Here is a 22,370-nt window from a genome sequence, read left to right as displayed (position 1 = left end):
CCCTACCATAGTCATATGTCTTCATTATAGTCTAAGGGCGATTTTGGGAAGCCAATTAACCTAACTGCATGTTTTTGAATTGTGGGAAAACTGGAGTACCTGGAGGAAACCCACGCAAACACGGGGAGGACCTGCAAACTCCATGCAGATAGTGTCCTTCTTTTATCACAAACATTTAACTGTGCTGACTCCAGCTTTGCATTTGGCATGCAGTACTGTAACCCGGTCTTTCATATTTGCCATTGCAGAGTGTCGGGTCTGCAGTACCAAGGAATTATAGGAAAGAGTATAAAGCCAAAAGCCAATCATGATGGCTCAGCAGCTTTAATTACTCTTGCAGTGTAATATTAGCTGAGTCTGTTTCTATATAAGAAAAATAGGAAATTGCGTTGCAGTATTTCTCTGGATTAAAGATCAGATTGAATGTAGTAGATCTATGCAGGGAAACTCTATTTTCATTGTGAAAAAATCTAATTGGCCAATTTTGCACTAACAATAGCATTGCATGTATCATACCCCATAGCTGTATTGGTAAAACAGTAACATGGTGTATTCCGTGTACATATATCATTTGCTGTGGTTGTAAGGAAATAAATAGGATTTTTGCTGACAAAAATATACAGCAGCTGCAAAAAGAAAATGAATCATTAGTAGCAGAGGGCACTCTTTGTGTCTGGAGGAAAAGAAGTTTAAGCTCTGGATAAGGAAGGGATTCTTCACTGTAAGGTCTGTGAAATGTGGAATCAGCTCCCTCGGGAAGAAGTTTCAGCAATTTTCTAAAGATTGCTTTAAGAAAAAGCTGGATGATTTCTGGAAGCACAGAATATAACTGGCTAATAAAACTTTAATGCAAAGATAACGGTGACCAGGGAACATCAGATTGCCTCATGGGATCAGGAAGGAGTTTTTTTACCCCGTTGGAGCTAATTGTATCAGGTTTTATTTTTTACCTTCCACTGGATTATGTCCATAGGGTTTTATATCTGGGATATGTTTATTTCCCTAGTGGTTGAACTTGATTTACCTATGTCATTTTTCAACCTGACTTACTATATAACTATGTAGCATTAACTACTTTGTGACCAGTCGCTCTGCATGTATTCTGCTTCACATTGCACCGGGCTGGTAAAAAAGAAATCCCTAGCTTAATGACTTCTTGCCATGCCAAGATTTCGGACACCTTGTACCCCCGCCATCATGGCTCCCAACATCTTACTTATAACCGATCTGAGAATGGATTGCTGTCCATCATCCTTCATATCTGTTGCTATAGAAGCAGCTTACGGATTCATCTACAGTAAGTGTTCTCAACAGTAAATTGCTTGATAAGCATCCCTGCAATCAATACTTTATAGTAAACCTCAATCAATGGCTTGAAATCTTCTGCTGTACTTTGAAAGGTCTATCCATATTTCCTGCTGAATTCACGTGTACAATTATATTCACATCACAAAGCATGGAGATGGATCAAATCAAATGTTATAACAATCTGAAATAGCTTCTCCGACTTGTAGTCAATGGCAAATTGTGAAGGTTCTTCTTCCCCCAATTATATGGGATTTAGGCACCAGATGGTCTTTTTAGGGTTGTGGCTAGGTCCAAACACTGAGTACTGTATAGCATGCAAATGCTATACAGTACATTCTTTCTGGCTGGTGGATTTCACTTTAACCTGAACCGTGTATGCAGCCAAGCCATTAAAGGGGAACTAAACCCAAAAGTGCACAAAACAAAACACTTACCTTCAATCCCACAGGGCAATCCGATTGATCCGGGGGTATCTTACATCACGTCCTGTGTCATCCTGGCATCTGTCTCAGCGCCGCCATCTTCTGCTTTTCTTCCTGGTTTTTCATCCTACAATACCCAACCCTGGCGCGAGATCAGGTGACGTAGGATGAAAAAAAAAAAAACTTTTCGATCTCACTGCGCATGCATGAAAATTATTCTTTCTCACAAAAAGTCTCCTTCCGTGCATGCCTGAGATGGCACCCAGGAGCCTCCCGGGATGCGTGATGTAGGTATCCCAGGAGGCTTTGTGCTCCCATTCATTCTTGACCTCCTAGATGATTGAGATTTAGGGGGCGGGGCTGCACTTTCTTTTAATTAAAAAGGGGTCTTCCACTAAAACATTTTTACTTAACTTAAAAGGGTTGTCCACCCTTTTATGTTAAGTGAAATTTTCTGAGTTTAGGTACGCTTTAAGTGGCTCTTTCCAATGGAAATGCAATATTGTAATCAATGAGCAACAGGGCTGAGCAGTTCATATGAATTTTATTGGCTGGATGAATTATTCCTACAGAGTTAGAATTAGACACAAAGCAACATGGCCTTTCCAACTTTGACCAAGTTGCGTGTATACAATTCTTGCACACATGGCACAGTCACTGATGTAAATGACTAGTGAAGATCTAGGCTGTAGGTTCTGATGGCTTCAACTTATTTGGAACCCCTAAATAAACTGGTAGCAGGCTAAACACACCTTTTCCAGCTACCCCTAGAACCCATTCATCATGGCACTTTATAGGGAGTGTGTGTTATTGATTTTATAATGGCAACTGACTTTTCAACTGTTTATGGTGTATAAAATGTACTTATGCAGTCCAGCTTTGGGCACTAGTTCAGAGGAGGGAAACTAAACCAATAAAAGGAATGGTGGAGCTCAGCTATGAGGAGAGATTAGCTGAACTGAATCTATTCTCCCTTGAGAAGAGACATGTAAGGGGGGATATGATCACCCTGTATAAATATATAAACGGTCCATATAGAGAACCCTCTTCCCAATTATTCACTTTTGGATCATTACAAAGGACAAGGGGGCGCTCTGCGTCTGGAGGAAAAGAAGTTTAAGCTCCGGATAAGGAAGGGATTCTTCACTGTAAGGTCTGTGAAAATGTGGAATCCGCTCCGTCAGGAAGTAGTTTCAGCAACTACTATAGATTGCTATAAGAAAAAGCTGGATGATTTCTAGAAGCACAGAATATACCTGGGGATTAGGGCTTTAGGTAAAGATAACAGAGACTGGTTATCCAGGGAACATCCAAATACCTTATGGGATCAGGAAGGAATTTTTTTTCCCCTGTTAATGCAAACTGTACCCGGGGTTTTTTTTGCCTACCTCTGGACCAACTATGACTTAAAGGTTTTATATCTAGGATATGTTTATTTCTCTAGTGGTTGAACATGATGGACTTATGTCTTTTTTCAACCTAACCTACTATGTAACTTAATGACTAATTTAGAGCTTTCCGACTTCCCAGAGGGAACAACGTCTGGTAGAGGAGCCAAGTCCCTTGTACTTCTATAACTTATGTAAGAAATATCCAGCTTTATAAATGTAGCTTCATAAGATCATTGATGGGTGTGTGAGTAAATATTTTTACATAATGTAGATGTTGTTCATTGGCAGTTCCCTCTTAATTGCTTTCTCAGACACTCTCACGATTCTAAAGGGAATTCTGCAAATGGCAAATAATGAGCAGAGTTTCTTGTATAAGAGCCGGATATTTCTTCCAGGCTGACCTTGCAAAAGCAAAGCTTTTACTGGAAGAGAAGATGCTGAATTGGATGATCGCTGTATTGTGTTAATGTTAGGTAGAAAGCAAAGGGTTAAAAAAAGAGATCCAAATTATATTCACTTTTCAAAATGAGATAAACATTCACTTGTAGCCAATTAGAGCAATGGAATGGATGTACATGGATGTATAGGGACACAGCTATCCTTATAGTGCGGTAGAGAGGTTACACTTTCATCAGTGAAACTGGAATGGATTTCTTCAAAGTTGATATTTGTTTTGAATCATGGACCAGAACCATTCCAGGTTTCCTGGATCACCCAGCTTCACTGATGAAAGTATATCCTCTACAGCCTTGGAGAGCTTTATTAAATCCGGCCCAATGGTCCTGATTTCTCTCCAGGACTGGGGAAGATAGACTATCATGGGAGAACCTGGGTGACCCAGCAAATCTGGAACAGATTTCCTAAAACTCATTTGCTAATATTTGGCAAATGTTTTCAATCCAGGACCAGATACATTCCAGATTTGCTAAATCACTCAGGTTCTTCCATGATAGTCTATCTTCTCCAGTCTTGGGGAGCTCTAAATATTCAGCCTAGTATGACAATAACAGACAATCTGGGTTTTTCCATTAGATATATAGTTCACTGGAAATCATGTAATTGTCCTTCTAGGTAAGCTGGGACTTGAAATTCTGCAGCAGCTGGACCTCAGGTTGTACATGGCTGCATATAATAAAATATAATTAACAGGTGTGAATGTAATGTAGTTTTGTGTGTATTTTCTACTGCATCATGGAGGTGTGCTTGACCTGCAGTTGACCACCTTCCGACCTTCATTTGACCTGTTTCTAATGGGTTTTGCATTCCTATAGACTATGGAAATACAAAACCCATTTGAAGTGAACACAAATCCTGACAACACAGGATGGTAAATTTCATAAATAATCAGAATACAAATACAGAACTTATACAATATAATACAGAACATAAAAGGAAAATAAATCTGTGCAGAATCTTGTTTTTCTCCAAATGATGGTTTAGGGTGTAGACAATAGCTGCATTGTGCTGAGGATTGTTGTGCGATGAACACGGGAGTCATTGAATAAAACGGTTCCGTCATCTCATTCCAGTTCCATGAAAAGGAGGAGGAGGAGCTGAATGAAAAGAGTGAAAATGATTCCGGGATACAGGAGGAGCCCTTGTTAACGGCAGACCAGGTAACGGGCTGACACTTCCAAGAATTAGGATTATATTTATTGTAAGAGATTATTATCTGCAGCAAAGCAACAGTTACATTATAATCATAAAGAAGAATGGAAGCTGATTGTTATAGGCAAGTCGTTTCTGTTCCTCGTTGTCTTAAAGATTAATTCTGGGGTCCTCCCCACAAACCACCCAAAGCTCCCTTTCATTTTAATTATACAAACCTCTATATATTCCTAGCACCTGTCTGTGGGGTTTGACTGGTTCCACATATCACATCTAGGCGGAAATACTTTCACCATGGAATAGATTGAATGATAGACATGTATATGCCCACCGATGACATTGGCATCAAATTTACTGCACCAAATATTTGAAAGAGAAGGGCTGTAGACAGGGTAAGAGAGGGCTTGATGACGCTTGTAGTATATCTGTCCAGAAATAGGGTGTGATCATAGAAATGACTGGAGCTTCCAATACAGGTTGAACAGTATTCAGGGGGAAATAATTAAAGTGATGATTTTTAACTTAAAATAATATGTTTAGCTTAAAAAAGAATTATTATTTTTTATGTTTTTATGTATGCTTAGGAGGGAAATTGCCTTGATGTAGTTATTGTTATCAATTTATTTTATTAATTTAAAACAAACACTTTCATTTTATGTTTAGCAGTTCTATATTTACATGTGAGCAGCCATATTTCTGCATTGCATTGCTTTCTTTCTTTCTTTCTTTTTTCACTTTGCTGCACAATGGTTTTGCTTTACTGCTCTCTTTCACAATGTAATTCTGTGGGCCGACCCATTGTAAACTAAGCCCTCCCTGCGTGGCTGATGGCTTATCTCAACATCTGTAGGGGCAGGAAAAGGAATAGTGAGTGATTCTAATACCGAGCTCCCTCTTTTTGATGTAATATATTGCAATAGGACTTTAATTAAGTGCTGATAGAAAACATACTATACCCTTTTTTTAAAGTTTAGAGACTTTTTTAGAGGTCATGGGGCGGACTGCCGTCTCCCAGGGGTTAATTTAAAGTCCAGGCAAATATTACCTACCCTCTAATCCATTCTGCATGTTCTTTTTACCTTTAATACCTTAACCTGCAATCCAGATCCCTTGTCAGTTCGGGTTCCAGGTGCGGGGGTGTTACAGATGTGCCCAGTCGCTGCGCCTGTGTATTCCTGCAGACTCCTTTATTGGTGCCTCAGAGGACCCCACCAATGAACAGCCAATAGGAAGTGTCCACTTTATGTAGCCAGTGATGTGGACAGCCAATCAAACCCTCTTTTTATACACATAGAGGACTTGGGACTGGATTGTCACATGACTGCAGCCTTAGGTATGTTAAAATGCCATTTTCATTTATTACCCCAGCAGAGAGATAATCCTGGAAGTAGCAAAGGAAGCCAAGAAGTACCAAAATCATCTAAATTAGGATAAACCTTCTATGATTGGCTGTTATGTGCATGTGGGCCTATTATTTGCCCAGAGACCATCTCGAAATGAACATTATATCCATATCTTTTGTAACCACAGGATATCCTCTCACCCACAGACTTTTGTTCCTTTTCTGTTGCTCAGCATTCAAACCTTTGCTAAATGTACCATACAGCGATGAATAGAGACAAATCGTTCTTTGTTTTCATTGTCCTGCTTTGTGAAGAACATTTGGATTCTTTTTAGCTTTTGTGACTTGACTGAGCTCTGCTGCAAACATCCAAATTTATAGAATGATTTAGTAAATTGGTATTCTGGTTCCAACTTGTCCGATTGAGACTTTGATGTATGACGGTTTCCGGCATTTAAATAGGCTGTCCCCGGGCTTAAAGGAAACTTAAAATTCATATACAGGAACATTTGCTGGTTTACCTGCTAAATGACGAGCAATTATCTACAGCCAATCATTGCAGACTTTGCCTAATTTAGATTGCTTTGTTTTTTTTTGGCTTTTTGCTATTCCCAGGATTTGCTTTCTTTTCTTTCTGTTCATTAGATAGAGGTAATGGTGATTCTGATTGGTGGAGAACACATAAAAAATTGCATGGCTGAACTAGAAACTAAATGTGCCACAAATGCAAATCACAAGACTGACTGTACACAAGTACAAATGCTTTGGCAGGTACAAACTACAAACACACCTGCACGGGCGCTGTACACACGCCAGATTCTCGACTGATATCAGCCCTGAGCCGATTATCGGACAAGAGCTATTGGATGTGTGTACGCAGTTTTGGTATTAAATGGTTTAATCCAACCCCTGTAACTTAGACAATCGCTTGGCCTGTTAAAGAATGAAAGAAAAAACCGATAAGGAAATAAATTATAACCTACGAGCAGCAGAGCACAGCTTGCTCCACAAGTTAATAAATATCTAGGCTCTATAAAGTTGTTTTTTTGTTTTTGGTTTGTTTGTGATTAACTCACAGTGAGGATTTCATACAGTAACTGACACCACACTGCCTAATAATATGTTAAGACAAACATCTATCCTAAATGCATATATTAAAATGATAAACCTGTTCCCACTTACATACAAATTCAACTTAAGAACAAACCTACAGTCCCTATCTCCTATGTAACCCGGGGACTACCTGTATATACATAATAGAATGAAATGGTATGGACTTATGCCTGGGGCCACATTCTCCCTGCGTTTAAGGTGATAAAAGGTGAGAGTTCTTTCAGACAACCAAGTTCTTTTGCCACCGATCCAAAAGGAAGAAATGGACAGCTCAATACACACCAGCACTCAGGGGAGCCTTTGGTTTGCCGTGAAATGCTTCCCATCATAACAACATTGCCTGCGGCATACAAAAAACCTCAAAACATTTTGAAGGAATGCAATCGGTGGATTCGCTATACCCCATTTGTATAATAAGAACCCCATAGGTCAGCAGGCCAAACCTTCTAGCAATAAATTGTATGTTATATAATATCCAGTCTTCTCCATTTGCTCTTCCGCATCATCCAGTAACATTTTCTACTTTTTTGAATTGTCTGATATGTGTGACCTATTTAACGTTACGCTATTGTCGAGGTTGTCACTGGCGCTGCAGGTCTTTGAGTAATAAGCGGTTGCTCAGCGTGGAATACGAGATGCGAGGCTGCCTGCGCGGTCAGGTGACAAAGTGCGTCAATGCATCTCATCGTGTACAGTGCTGGGCCCGATTGTTGCTATGGAAACAAAATCCGTCAGAGTCTCAAGACATTTATCACATCAGGCCTGTGTTTACCCGTCAGCCGCTAGCTTGATATTTGTTTTTTGTCTCACGCTGGTGGTGCAGAAGGTTTAACAAATCCATCAGTTCTCCGATCTGTCTAAGAAAAGGGACTGTATAATCGGGATCAGTCCCTGGATTGTTCCATGTAAACCCTGAAATAAAACATTTAATGTGTTACAATCATTGCTGCAAACATAAATAACACAAGGCCTGCAAACAGAACTGCGAACATGCTGGAATCTGTTGTTCTTCAGCAGCTTTAGGGCAAAATCTCTATTCTGCACTTTACGTACTGATTTATGCAAATCATACCGCATTACATTATTGCAGTGTATGGCTATGAACATTTGTTATAAAGTAGTGCTGCTTAATACAGAAATAAACCTTAAAACCTTTGAAATTTGCAAAATGGCTGGTTCCTTATTGCAGAAGTGCAGACCCTTGCACAATAATCACCTCTCATTCATAATCATCTCTATATTGCAATTGATTTAAAAGAAATCTCAATTCTATTTACATCAATGCCACCACATCCCAGATTTTTCAAAAGTTCAAAAAATTATAGGGACTTTAAAGGCAGCAAACAATAATTTATAAAATAAAAATCATGTTTATTAAGGTTATTATTTTAAAAGACATAGTGAGAGCAAATATAAAAAGATGCCTCCAAATATCCAAAACATAAAAACATACCTCCAAATATCTACATTCAATTTTGCAATTCTCACCCAAACAAGACAAATATATCTATAGATCTCACATTTACAATAACAGTATAGGGGCAAACAATCAATGTAGGATATCAATCATAATAGTTTAATTTCAACGCGTTTCACATATAAAAATCTGCTTCATCAGGAAACAATATATGTATGCAGAAAGGAGGTAAGTACTATTAATGTACCTTCACCTCCACTTTTTCCTGGATGAAGAAGACTTCGGGTGGGAGGGGGGTGCTGCAATTACAAGTGCACATATGTCCACACGCATATAGTTCAAGAGATAATAACTTTTCCTTTTTAAATCAGACAATTTCAACCTACATTGAGTGTATTTTTTTATATAGCCCTCAGGGCAAAGATGTTGGAGTCAATTCAAGCCAAAGGGATAGTAGAGAGTTGGATAATATAGGAACCAAACGTAGAACCATATATTCCGCTCCAAAGGAAAGTATCTGATGAAGCGGATTTATATCTGTGGAACGCGTTAAAACTAAACTATTATAATTGATATCCTACATTCATTGTTTGCCCCTTTACCATTACTGTACACGTGAGATCTGTATTCTTATATATATATATATCTTTGTCTTGTTTGGCCGAGAATTGTACAATTGAATTTGGATATTTAGAGGTGTATTTTTTATATTTGCCTTCGCTATGTCTTTTATATAATAACCTAAATAATCATGATTTTCATTTGATAAATAATTATAATAATTATTAATTATTCATCAATTATTGTTTGCTGCCTTTAAAGTCCCTATAAATTTTTTTCTATAATATATAATATATAAGCATAGCTGTCTGCAAGGCATAAATGAACTCTAGTTCTCATGCTTGACATCATTCCGGCTTGGCCATTCAAGATGGTTAGAGATCCCATCATCCGACATCAGCAGAATAAATGGCCGCTCAGCTGTATAGCGCTGCTCCATATGGCACTAGTTTTCTTTGCAATTACACAGCAATAATTTATTAACCACTTTGTGACACGGCAGGTATACCATGTAGAACTGTTTGACCATATGTAGGCTTTTTCTTGCTTTCTATATTTCTGCTGGGGGGATTTTTTTATTTTTTTTATCCATTTAACTTGTTACCCCCACAGGAAGTGAGTGTATTTCTATGGTTATCATTGGAATAGAAATAAAGGGAATTCACCTTTGGGGGAATCTGATTTTAGTTACAATTGCCAAACATTGAATTAATAACTTGGAAAGAAGTTTACTGATTCTTTCTTTGTGGTGGACCAGGAACAGAAGTGAAATCTCCCTGGTGGTTCTCAAGTAATTATGTAGCACCGTCATAGCACTTTACAGAGTTCATGTCATGCCACTAACTGTCCCTCACAATCTTACAATCTATACTATACTATACTAAATTTTAGGGAAGCCAATAAACCTACTATGATGTGAGAGGAAACCCCTACAAACATGGGCAGAATGTGCAAACTTAATATAGATATTGTCCTGGCCGAGATCCAACCCCGGGATCTCCAAGCTGCAAGGGGGAAAGTGGTGGTGATAACCACTGAGCCACCACATCCATATTCCTGATGTCAATATACAACGTTATAGCTACAACAACATTTATAACATTGTGATACATGATGTAATGTAATAATACTTTGCATGAGTCCTCCCCATGTAAATAAATGGCTCTATACAACATGCATACTGTTAGCCATGTCATTAGATGTGCCAATACATTGGGCCTGATTTATTAAAGCTCACCAAGGCTGGAGAGGATATACTTTCATCAGTGAAGCTGGGTGATCTAACAAACCTGGAATGGATTTCTTCAAAGTCATTTGCAATTTGCTAGCAAATGTTTTGAATCCTGGACCAGATCTATGAAAGTGTATTCTCTCCAGCCTTGGAGAACTTTTATAAATCAGGCCAATTGATTGAGAATCTTGGAGATATAAATTAGCTATTCACATACGGATGTAAACCAATGGTGAAAAGTTTTATAATAGATAGATCTTTTTTACTTTATTGTCAAATTCCCTTCCACTGTAATCATGTGTGAATTGTGTGGTTTGAAGGTGATAGAGGAGATCGAGGAGATGATGCAGAACTCCCCAGACCCGGAGGAGGAACTCGATGAAGAGGACAATGATCTGGAAGAAATTTCCACTCACTCTGACTCCGTCCTCTTACAGGAAATGCAGGCCTTGAGCAAGACCTTCAACAACAACTGGACCGCAGAGGGTAAGACCGGTCCTCTAAACCGTCACAATATAATGTAGTAACGTGTATTATTATTTGTATTATTACACAGTATTTTTATAGCACCAACATATTACGCAGTGCTGTACAAAGTCCATAGACTAATACAATGCATAATATATAATATTTATTATACCTGGACTGCTGAGGGTAAGACTGGTTTTCCAAACCATCATAATATATCGTAGTAAGGTGTATTATTACATATTATTTATATAACACCAACATATTACGCAGCGCTGTACAAAGTCCATAGTCTAATACAATGCATAATATATATTATTTATTATCCCTGGACCGCTGAGGGTAAGACTGGTTCTCCAAACCATCATAATATATTGTAGTAAGGGTGTCTGTATGTAATATAATGCATAATGTATAATATTAATAATACCTGGCCTACTAAGAGTAAGACTGGACCTCCAAACCATCACAATATGCTGGAGCCTAACATTTCTTTACTATCCACAAGGGGTTGGGGTAAGATTGGGTGCCACATCCAAACTTTCTCCACAATACCTTTATCATCAATAAATAGACTTTAAAGGCACTTCTTATTAAATCACATCTTTCACAGTTTAAATAAAAACACGGCAGCCTAAAAGACACCTCCAGCTTTCCCCCTGATTTGTCTGTACATAACTTTTGGCAATGTGAACTTCATACTTTTATCTCAAACTTTTTCCAACTCCATGAAGCCCCAGATATCTATCACATCACATGTCATATCTACCCCTAAAGAATCCTATTAAAGGTGAAACGCGTTGGTACCCTAAGCGTTTGCAATTATTTACTTGTGTTCTGGGACTACCTGCTGCGAACGTGAGAACTTTATCTTACTGGGTAACACTTTTTGATAGTAATGAGTGTATAGTGCTTATCATCAGGCCAAAATCATGCTTTACATGTAATGTAATGTTGTTTTACCCTTATATAAGCTTTAAAATAAAAATAACAGTGACGTTGATCCAGGGAACTTCTGATTGCCTTGTAGAATCAGGAAGGAATTTTTTCCCTTGTTGAACCAAATTGTACCAGGGTTTCTTTTGCCTTCCTCTGGACCAACTGTCTCCATGTGGTTTTATATCTGGGATATGTTTATTTACCTAGTGGTTGAACTTGTTGGACTTTTTTCAGCCTGACCTACTATGTAACTATATATGTATGCATACTTTTAGTTCACTCTGTAAACATGAAGTTTGAAAAAATATATTGTTTGTGGGGATGAGCGAGATTGCCTCTGGCATTCCCGCGAAAATGTCCTTGACCTTCCGTTGGGTCCACAAAATTTAGGTAAACTGATTTCGCAAAACCAGGATTACAGGAGGATTCTCAGGGCTGCATTTATTCTTACAGCCCTGGGAATGCTCCTGTTTGCGATCCCTGGCACTAGAGGTTACTGTTAATTGGGATCACAGTGGAACTGCAGATGAACTCTCAATGGAGTTTCTCCATTGAGAGTTCATCTGCAGTTCAGTTCCCACGGTCACTGGGCTGATAAGTACAGCCCGGTGACCGTGGGAACTGAACTGCAGAGGTTAATTAGCTTCTTGTGCCCCGGGATCGCAGTGGATTCTCAGGACTGCATTTGTTCATGCAGCCCTGGGAATCCTGTGTGTGATCCCTGGCACTAGAGGTTAAATAGAGACAAGTCTCCCCATTCAAAACCTCCAGTTTTCTCTAAGTGGCTGGAGAAAGCTTTCCTCGCACACTGAGCTGATCAATGAATGCGATTGGCGAATTTACACCGGGTGTTCTCGCTTACAATTTCGACACAAAGCTCTGCAAGACTGGAGGAGATAGACTATCGTGGGAAACCCGGGTTATCCGGCAAACCTGGAATGGATTTCTTAAGAATCGCTATATTGCTATTGCTATTATTTGGCAAATGTTTTCAATACTGGACTAGATCCATTAAACGTTTGCTGGATCACCCAGGTTCACCCATGATAGTCTAACTTCTCCAGTATTGAGCTTTATTTTAATAAATCAGGTCCAATGCTACAAATAAAAGCTCCAAAATTTGCCAAAGTAAACTGTAATTTTGCTTCACCTGAAACCGAACATTGATCTCTGTTCAGCCAAACGTTCTTCGAACCAAACAGACACATGTTCAAGCAATGCTAATAGGGATTCCTAACTGAAAAAAAGTCCCAATATTTTGTTATCTGTGTCCAATGAGATTTGAAAATTACAGTCACATGGCTGAAAGTAAAGCTCCTTATCTTTATGTTATAGCCTTTTGAATTCAGCCTTATGCATGCTAAGTGCATTTCACCATTCACAGACTGGGCCTGATTTATTAAAGCTCTCCAAGGCTGGGTGATCCAGCAAACCTGGAATTGATCTGGTCCAGTATTCAAAACATTTGCTAGCAAATTACTTTGAAGAAATCCATTTCAGGTTTGCTGGATCACCCGGCAGAATTACAGCACAATGTGCAAACATAACTCGATCATCTTATCCACAGCCCATAGACAATCATATTATGAGATGGTATGAACAGGGTCCTCTCCTCTTCCTGTGTCACTGTCTGCATTTGTCTGTCATTTGCAACCCCTATTTTTTGTACAGCACTGCGTAATATGTTGGCGCTATATAAATCTATTTTATTAATATTAATAATAACTGCAATGCCAATAGCTATTGTTACACATGTGAGCTCCGAGCGCCACCTGCTGGAAAATAGTTGTAAGCAGGAGTTGAATTTACTGTAGACAAAGAACAAATATTGCAGCGCATTCATCTGTGACGATGCTCAAATTTGTCACATTTATATGTGGAACTAATATTAAATATTATTAAAAAAAAAAATGACCTTTGCTTATCCTTAGTCGCAAAAAAATGCAATTTAGGCCTTGTGCTTTATATGGGAAAATATAATAAATTGCATATTAATCTCAATGTAATAATATATATTATTAGAAATTAAATAGAAAGAGGGGAGCTAATGAGTTTGGTTTAATAAAGAAATATAGGCTGTTCCCATAATAAATTGAAATATATCCTTGCAAAAATGATCATATTTAGCTCATATTGTAAATCAGAAGAAGCTCCGCTGACTTTAATCATCCATCAGATGCAAGAAAAAAATGTTTTTTTTTTTTAATTCCCTGCATATGATTTGGTATTCTTTACAGCGAAATATTCGAGCCTGATTTATTAAACCTCTCCAATACTGGGGAGGATATGCTTTTATATGTGAAGCTGGGTGATCCCGCAAACCTGGAATTGATCTGGCCCAGGCTTCAAAACATTTGCTAGCAAAAAGCGAATGACTGAAGAAATCCATTCCAGGTTTGCTGATGACCCAGCTTCACTGATGAAAGTGTATCCTCTCCATCCTTGGTGAGCTTTAATAAATTAGGGTCACTACTTTTATTGAATTTTCCCTTGCAAGGTGATAATTAACCTTGGTGAGTGAACATCTCTGATATGTTTATTCTTATGACATTTCTCCATGGCTCCATGTCTTGGCAGCCATGAGAGAGAATGAGAAAAATATTGGTGAACCAAAGCCTTTGTATTACACAACACCCCTATAGAGGTTTATATGAATTAAATGTAACCCCAATCATTGCAATCACACATAACCTTAAACATGTTAATGTCCCTTTAAGGTCATTTTCATTAGGTTTTATTCTTCTGCTTTTATTAAAATAATAATTCATGAATCCACCATAAAGATTTTTAGGTAATGCACCTGTTATAGGTGGCAATGTATCGTCCCTGTGATCTAAACGCATTCCTGTATTGTCAGTCGGTCACATAAGCAATATAAGTGACCCTGGCAAAGCATTGGAATATTCTGCCATTGTCACCATTAGAAAACCTGCACTGAGCAACTGCTGGGAGGAAATGAATATAGACAGGAAGCTGGGGGGATTGGAAGCACTGATATTATTAAAATAGATAATATTAATAATAATAATTATAATAATAGGTAAAAACATGTTTGCTAAAAATAATAAACCATGGCACAACTTTAGGATCCGAAGTCCTCCACTTAGGGTTTACATTGACTTTAACAAGGTTTGTTCATCGGCCTATAAAGAAGGCACTCGAGCAGCAGAGTTTTTTTATGGTTGTGGAAGTCATTATTGATTTCTAATAAAATGTTATCATCTTCCATATAAGTGTAGTTTGTGCTGATGGTCAGCAGAGATGGAAAAGTTGATATGAATGAGAATGAGATTCTTTGCTTGGATAAATTGTTCCCGAGGGCTAATAGGCTACATTGGATTTGGAAACATGGGTAGAACACTTTAGGGCTGGCACACAAGGGCTGATATTCACTTCACAACTTAATCAGATCCCAAGTGAATCAGCAGTCAACTAACCATAAGGAACCAATTGGATAATGGATCAGAACGGTCGGTTAATTGGCGACACCAGTGTACTGAGTCTAAGTAAATGAAGCTGTGCTCACATCATGTCATGTGTACAACGGCTTGAGCAAATCCAATATGGAGCCCTGTGGTTCACCTGTCCCCATGATTGGAGGGGCTAAATATTGTACACAGTGCAATGACTTCTGATTGGCTGACTTGGGGATCTCCGAATGGTTGGGGTATACTCCACCATAGAATTGTATCATGAAATAAAATACAAATATATTTGTGGATAGCACTAATAAAAGTTGTCTTGTTGAAGTCTCAGCATGGTCGGGTTAACACATGTGGTTAGTTGGTGATTATGCCGGTAGCCCAGCATTGTCTTGCAGTATTTTGCTCTCTAGCAAAGTAAAAATGGTGGCAAATAGATTACAAGAACATCTAGGTAGATGGATACTCTACCTGTCTCAAGGCTTATTCTCACTCAAGGCATTTTGCAAATTGCGCACATGTTGCCTTGCAATCAGCAGTTCATGCCCTTGTGGTGCCCAATGCATGGTGCATGCCATGTGCCAAATGGCAACATATGGCCTTGAATTGACACGCGCTGCTCTATAATGTGTTGGAAAGGTGTGTTTAGGGTGCCATGAGGGATGGTTTTAGACCTTATAGGGCTCTGGACAAATATGAAAGGCCTGTACTCTGCACCCCTGCCATTGTTTTTAATAAAACCCTAGAGAAGGTGGGCAATTGTCCAGTTTATCTATCCCTAAAACCAGCCTGGGGTGCCATTAATAATGAGTGGCACCCAAGCACACCACATGTTGGACATGCACATGGTTCCCCATTGAAGTGTATGTGTGACTGGTGTAGACATTTTACCATGACATGGGTTGGCTTGTGGTACGGGGTTGGGTTCCAGTTCCCATATAACCCCAAATCATGCTCCTAATTGATCTCTGCAATGTATAACAATGGATGTTCTCCATCTTCTGACCACCAGCAGGCCTTCAGCACATGAGTAGCGAGGAGCTGACCCAACTACTGGAGCGCGTGGAGCACGCCATCTGCGAATACTCGGAGGAGCTGGTGCAGCAACTGGCCAGAAGGGATGAGCTGGAGTTTGAGAAGGAGGTGAAGAATTCCTTCATCACAGCCCTCCTGGAGGTGCAGAACAAGCAGAAGGAACATAGAGAGCTGGTGAAGAAGAGGAGGAAAGAGAAAGGGCTGAGCCTGCAGAGCAACCGCACTGAGAGACACGGCCAGATGCCCATGAAGGTAAATGGGTGATTACCCCAGATAGGATTGTGTGTCACCCCAATATTGTACCCATCATGACCTTTTCTGGCTTTTTCTGCAGCGCTTCAGCATGGAGGGAATCTCCAACATCCTGCAGACCGGAATCCGACAGACGTTCGGGAATTCTGGGAATGAGAAACAGGTGAGTCTGCAGAAGATAATGGGATAGGAGATTCTTTTATTATGGGGACCCTGGTTAGGGTTAGACCAACCTTCCATTTTTATCATGTGGGAACCCTTGAAAAAACTTTCAGGTCTTCAGGAAACCCCTCTTATAATTACCATATCCACAGATCTCAGTACATTAATGTGGGGGTCAGTGGGAAGAATTCCTCTTACATTGCTGCCCATTGGGAAGAATGTCAACCTTACAGATCATTGGTGTAAATTACAAGTTCAATTTGCTCAATGAACCCCCAGCAACCTCTGGAGGAACCCTGGTTGTGACCCTTCCTGTTGGGAAAAGTTACCCCCTTTATCTGTCTTGATGACAACTGTCAAGTTAGGGAAATTCACAATTTTGAGTTGTCATCAGAACAATAGGAGAGGGAAATCCTCTAATGGGGACACCTATGCTAGGAATAACTTCAGGATGAAAAGTTTGTTCTCTTTAGAGAGACTTTCCCTAATGTCCAGTTACACGTTTAGGACATGAAGTGATAAGAAACCTCTTTGTTTGGGTGCAGATAGTAAATAATAACCTGATGAGGGTTTTACCCTTTTCTTGCATTATACAAAACTAAAATAAATGGCTCTGATTTATTAAAGCGCTCCAAGGCTGGGAAGGATACACGTTCATCAGTGAAGCTGGGTAATTTAGCAAACCTGAAATGATCTGGTCCACAATTAAAAACATTTGCTAACAAATAACTAAGAACTTCTAGGAAATCCATTCCAGGTTTGTTAGCAAATGTTTTTAATTGTGGACCAGATCATTTCAGGTTTGCTAAATTACCCAGCTTCACTGATGAAAGTGTATCCTCTCCAGCCTTGAAGACATTAAAATAAATCAGGGCCACGGGCTTTAAGTGCAGGGCCACCATTCCTAAAATACAGGAAAGTCGATGCAAAATTTCCTTGAATACACAAATTATTGGTGATGATCAATAAAATAAAAACTAGAAAAGTTCTCGGATCCCTTCCAGGTCTAATATTTCCATTTTTTATGCAGTATTTGAACACAGTCATCCCCTATGAGAAGAAAGCAACACCCCCCTCCGTGGAGGACCTGCAGATGCTGACAAACAGTAAGTTTAGGGTTAATATTTTGGAATAATAATCCTGCTTATATTTTGTATATGTCCTCTCCTCCTGTGTCACTGTCTGTCATTTGCAACGCCTGTTTAATGTACAGTGCTGTGTAATATGTTGTAATATGTTGGCGCTATATAAATCCTGTTTATTAATAATAATAATAATAATAATAACTACACTAATTAATTCATATTCTTAGCCAATAGGTACAGGTTTTTGCTGCTGTTTGTGTGGTGCAATACTGCCCCCATGTGACAGCACAGCAGTATGCAGTTGCTTTATTCCTGGATTTTTCAGTTAACGGATTGCATGATGGGAGCTCTAAAAAAATGATAGCTGACCTCCATGAAAGCACAAGGCCAAAGGGAAACAGTGCTTGGTCCTCTGTTTTAATTGGTTGAGTCCTTTTTTGCTTTTAAGCCATGGGCCTATCTTAGGGGGTAACAAAGCATGTCATAATTTTTTTTATGAATTTTTTTTTTGTTTTTTTAATTTTTGGGTTTCTCTAGTAGGGCTAAGCACATACACACATTCCTGCCACTTCCATGCCTATTCAAAATTAATGAATAGTGTCATGGTTTTTATAAGGGGTCATCAGCCACCTCAAACTGCCCCAAACCTCCCCAATTGATACCTTTTGGGTGGTATTGGGCATGATGCTTCTTAAAGCGTCTGCTTAGTGACTGTGATTATCTGTAATGAAGAATGGATATCTGCACCACCTCCTCACCATATGTGTAAATTGGTCCTACGGGCTGAATCATTCCAATGGCAGCTGATGGGTAATTATGGGTGGTGGAATGCCTACCAGTTATTTACTATATGCCCATCCACTGCCCATCAAACACCTACACTATACTTTAACATAATAATAGTGCCCACGCTCATTATCTCTATTTTAACACATAGAGGAGGTGGTAGATGGGTAGATAATGAGCAGCTGGAAGGCCTTTATCCACCCATACCCACCAAATAACTTCGGGGGGCTGCCCATCAGCCACCCTTCTGATTTAGACTTTTACAAAGCAATGATAAGACAATAAAATGTTACACAGACCAGAATCTCGTACATGACACTGACAACAGGTCCTGGCACCTAGACACATGGGCACTCATATTTGTCGCTATTTAATGTACAGCGCTGCATATTATGTTGGTGCTATATAAGTCCTGTTTAATAATAATAATAATAATAATAATAATAACAATAATAATAATAATATAATAAGGGGCATGAGGACAGAAATAAGGACTGTGAATGTGAAAGTGATCCCCTGACTGGCTTTCCTGCCAGTCAGGGGCTTAATGATCTTTAATACTGATTTGTCTCGATTAGCACTATGGAATGGTAATAACAGTTTGTGTTTTCTCTGCAGTATTGTATGCAATGAAAGAAGACAGTGAAAAGGTCCCCATGTTATTAACGGATTACATTTTAAAGGGTAAATCATTTCTTTATAGGTATCTGTTGGAATAGCTTGGCCTGATATGTGTGTCACTTACCTATACCATCATCACTCCATTTAATCATATTCAACCACATGTACCAAAAATCATCATATTTATCAAAGGTGCGGTTCCTGGGCAGCTGACTTTTCCATTTTTAATCCCTATAATAATATCTAAGTTGATTGCTAGTCGGTTAGGCTTTGATTACCAGCTCCAGTTGATAACAAGAGCACATAAGTGCCAAGCTTTTGAGCCCTGATGTCTAGAGTGCACGGTTCTGTATGTCCCACCTCCCTTTCACTATTGGTCAGCAACAACATGCATCATAGTAAATGACCAATGGTGAGGTTGGGGGAGTGGCCACAGTGTGACTTTGGAGTTGAAGTCGAGATTAACATAACTGAGTTCTCGGAACTATGATCTCTAAATTTCACAAACTTGCAAAAACTGCACCACATTTCTGATAAATGTTTTAGATCACCGTCCAAAAGTTGGGTTGCTGTGTTTTTTTTCCTAAATACAAGATTTCTTATCAAATGAACATCATCAATTCAAAGACATACAATATGCAAAATAGGAAAGGTGCGGGGCCCAACTTTTTCAGTCTCTTGGATGGGGAGATGAGTCTCTGGGGCCTCTGGCGAGCCATGAATGCCATGGAGACATAATGAGCAGTAATAAACTGCTTTCATTTATTGTTTTAAACCAATATTATTTATTTTTATATTAATATTACTTTTTTATATTTAATTTATATTTATTTTAATTTATATAATACTATTTCATATTAAATAAAAAAAGATTTTTTTTTACCTGTGACCATAATTAACAATAATGGATAAACTAATGTACGTTCCCTTTAAAGTAAACTTTAATACGCAGGGGCTGCAGTTGTTCACCTGCTTTTGAAAATGCTATATGCCTGCCTGTTACTTCTGGCCATCTTTGGGTTTTTCTGACGTGTTCTATTCTATACTTCCCAAATTGCAAAACTTTAGCAGAGGTTCCTGCCAAAAAAAAAGAGTGAAAGCAGGATGTAGTGTTCTTCAAACAACGACTCGTTTCATAGCTTTACATAACACTTCTTCAGGACATATGTAGCGCCTCCATACCTTTCCTCCTAAAGATGTAGAGCTATGAAACACTTAGGGCTCTATTTATAAACAGGAAATCGGACATTGTCATGTGAAGAAGTTCCAGGTCAATGTGTTTCAATGGGAGTAATAAATTCCCACCAGGGAATGGTGGGGGAATGTCTGATTCCTTTTTAAATAGAGCCCTAAGGCCAATCTAAGGCCAAACAAGACATGATAATTATCAAAGTCAAACTATTTGATGCCATTAAATATAACAGTGAAAGAAAATACACAGCTAAGGTCATACTTACCTAAAAGAGCATCTGAGAAATAAACAAATAAAATAAAACAATTGGATGAGAATCGGTATTGGCGGAGCGGGGTGACTGTTGTAATGGTGGAAACAATACTGAAGAGTACGGCTCGGTAACGGTTGCCTTTTGACTGACGTCACGCTGCGCTTCCCTTGTTTTTCCGCCTCTAGTACAGTTTGTGAATTTAGTGCAATATAAAGGCAAAAATGCTCATTCCGAATATAAGGATTTATTAGAATTTTATTTTTGTTTTATTATTTATAAAACATAAAAATTGCAAATATTGTCCACATTTTTCTGTTGTCCACCAAAATTTCTCACAGACCACTGGTTGGCGACTGCTGCTTTAAAGGACAGGTATGGAGGCTCTGCTGAAGAAGGGATTATGTAAAAAACATGTTGGTGTAATACGGTTCTTGAAGTACACCACAACCTGATTTCACTCTGTTTTATTTTTAATTACTGAAATTAATAAAATTCCATGCATGAAGAGCGTAACAACCTTGTATTATCCTTTCTATGGCAGGAACCTCTGCTACTATTTTTAAGGACTTTTACTGGCCTAAAACCTAACAGTATTACAAACCATCCAAAAACTTCTGTTTTTGGAAGCCTTCTTTAGAGTTTAGTTTATCTTATGACAGTATGATGTGTATCAGGGAATAAGCATCCTCAGCATCCTGGGATAGGTGGGCCAATGATAATAGATCTTCACCAAGGTATTTTCTCCATTATATCACCCCACGTAAATGCAATTTTTTCCATCTGAAATATATTCTTTTGTTTTTCCTCCAGTGCTGTGCCCAACCTAACGTGTCCTCTCACCAGCACCGATCAGGGAGAACATATGTGTTACATCAGAGGACTGCATGACATAACATTTAAATTTGCATTGAATTAATCCAAACTACATGCCGGTATTATTACCTATTGCTTTTCTCATCAATTTAATCCCTTCCTGCTCAGAGAAGCCCGGAATTTACCCCCTTTTATATTTTGTGTTGACCTCTGAATCTTCTACCAGCACATCTGCCCCCTGTAGGTAGTGGTCAGGTGTGTCCATAGCAGACTCCTACCGGGAGGTCTTGTTCAATTGTCATAACCAAGGTCAAATTATATTTTGGAAAAACTTTGTGTCATTAAGCCATCTTAAATATATGTTATCGCTTTGAATGAAGATAAAGTATTATCAGTATTTTCATTCCTGGAGGAAGAGGAGCAGCAGATAATACAATCCTATTGGTCCCTTATGAATGAAACCAGTCATTGAGTTATCAATGGCTGAGTGTTCCTATCCGTCCTCCTGGCTCTGTTTATCTGTACCGGGTTAGTGTTAATGGAATCTGCTCCATGCATCTAATTTATAGTTGGTTCAACATTTTTTACCTCCAGTTTCGTTGCCGAACTTCAGACCTGTCTCTTGTACCTTGGTGTCTATCTTTTCCTTGTATTGAGTTATTTTGTGGAAGTGTCGGGAGAAGATACCAGATTGTATGTCACGTGTGTGCGCTTTGCCAAACAAGTAGCTTTATTGGAAAGCGTTTCCTTACCTGAGTATCACCAGAAGTATTATCATCTGCCCCCATCACACTCTAATTTATCATTAATGCAGCAATACGGTACCTCAAGACGGACAGATGGATGAGGTGGCGACTGCGCCACAAGGGAGGTCTCTGTACATTGTAGTGTGTTAGAATGTATCTTGCGATATATTTACATGATAGTAAAATAAAACTCATGTAGTGAA

At 38.9% G+C, this 22,370-nt stretch overlaps 1 protein-coding gene across 4 annotated transcripts in view; it reads left to right on the top strand.

Annotated features, from left to right (window-relative positions):
- The window catches only part of FEZ1 (fasciculation and elongation protein zeta 1), a 40,134-nt gene extending 17,764 nt beyond the window's left edge, over window positions 1-22,370 (top strand). Inside the window, exons 4-10 of one of the 4 annotated variants that reach the window (XM_072425990.1) lie at window positions 4,651-4,737; window positions 10,831-10,879; window positions 16,238-16,509; window positions 16,592-16,672; window positions 17,702-17,777; window positions 19,161-19,226; window positions 21,419-22,370. In XM_072425990.1, the coding sequence (XP_072282091.1) occupies window positions 4,651-4,737; window positions 10,831-10,879; window positions 16,238-16,509; window positions 16,592-16,672; window positions 17,702-17,777; window positions 19,161-19,226; window positions 21,419-21,435 (648 nt within the window). In that variant the 3' untranslated portion in view covers window positions 21,436-22,370. Of the gene's footprint in view, window positions 1-4,650; window positions 4,738-10,713; window positions 10,880-16,234; window positions 16,510-16,591; window positions 16,673-17,701; window positions 17,778-19,160; window positions 19,227-21,418 lie in introns of all 4 variants that reach the window. The other 3 variants (XM_072425989.1, XM_072425988.1, XM_072425987.1) reach the window with 3 other exon arrangements.

Source organism: Pyxicephalus adspersus, chromosome 11 (assembly GCF_032062135.1).
Source record: "Pyxicephalus adspersus chromosome 11, UCB_Pads_2.0, whole genome shotgun sequence".
Taxonomy (NCBI): domain Eukaryota; kingdom Metazoa; phylum Chordata; class Amphibia; order Anura; family Pyxicephalidae; genus Pyxicephalus; species Pyxicephalus adspersus.
The sequence above is the reverse complement of the archived record's forward strand: the minus strand, read 5'-3'. Positions and strand labels throughout refer to the sequence as shown.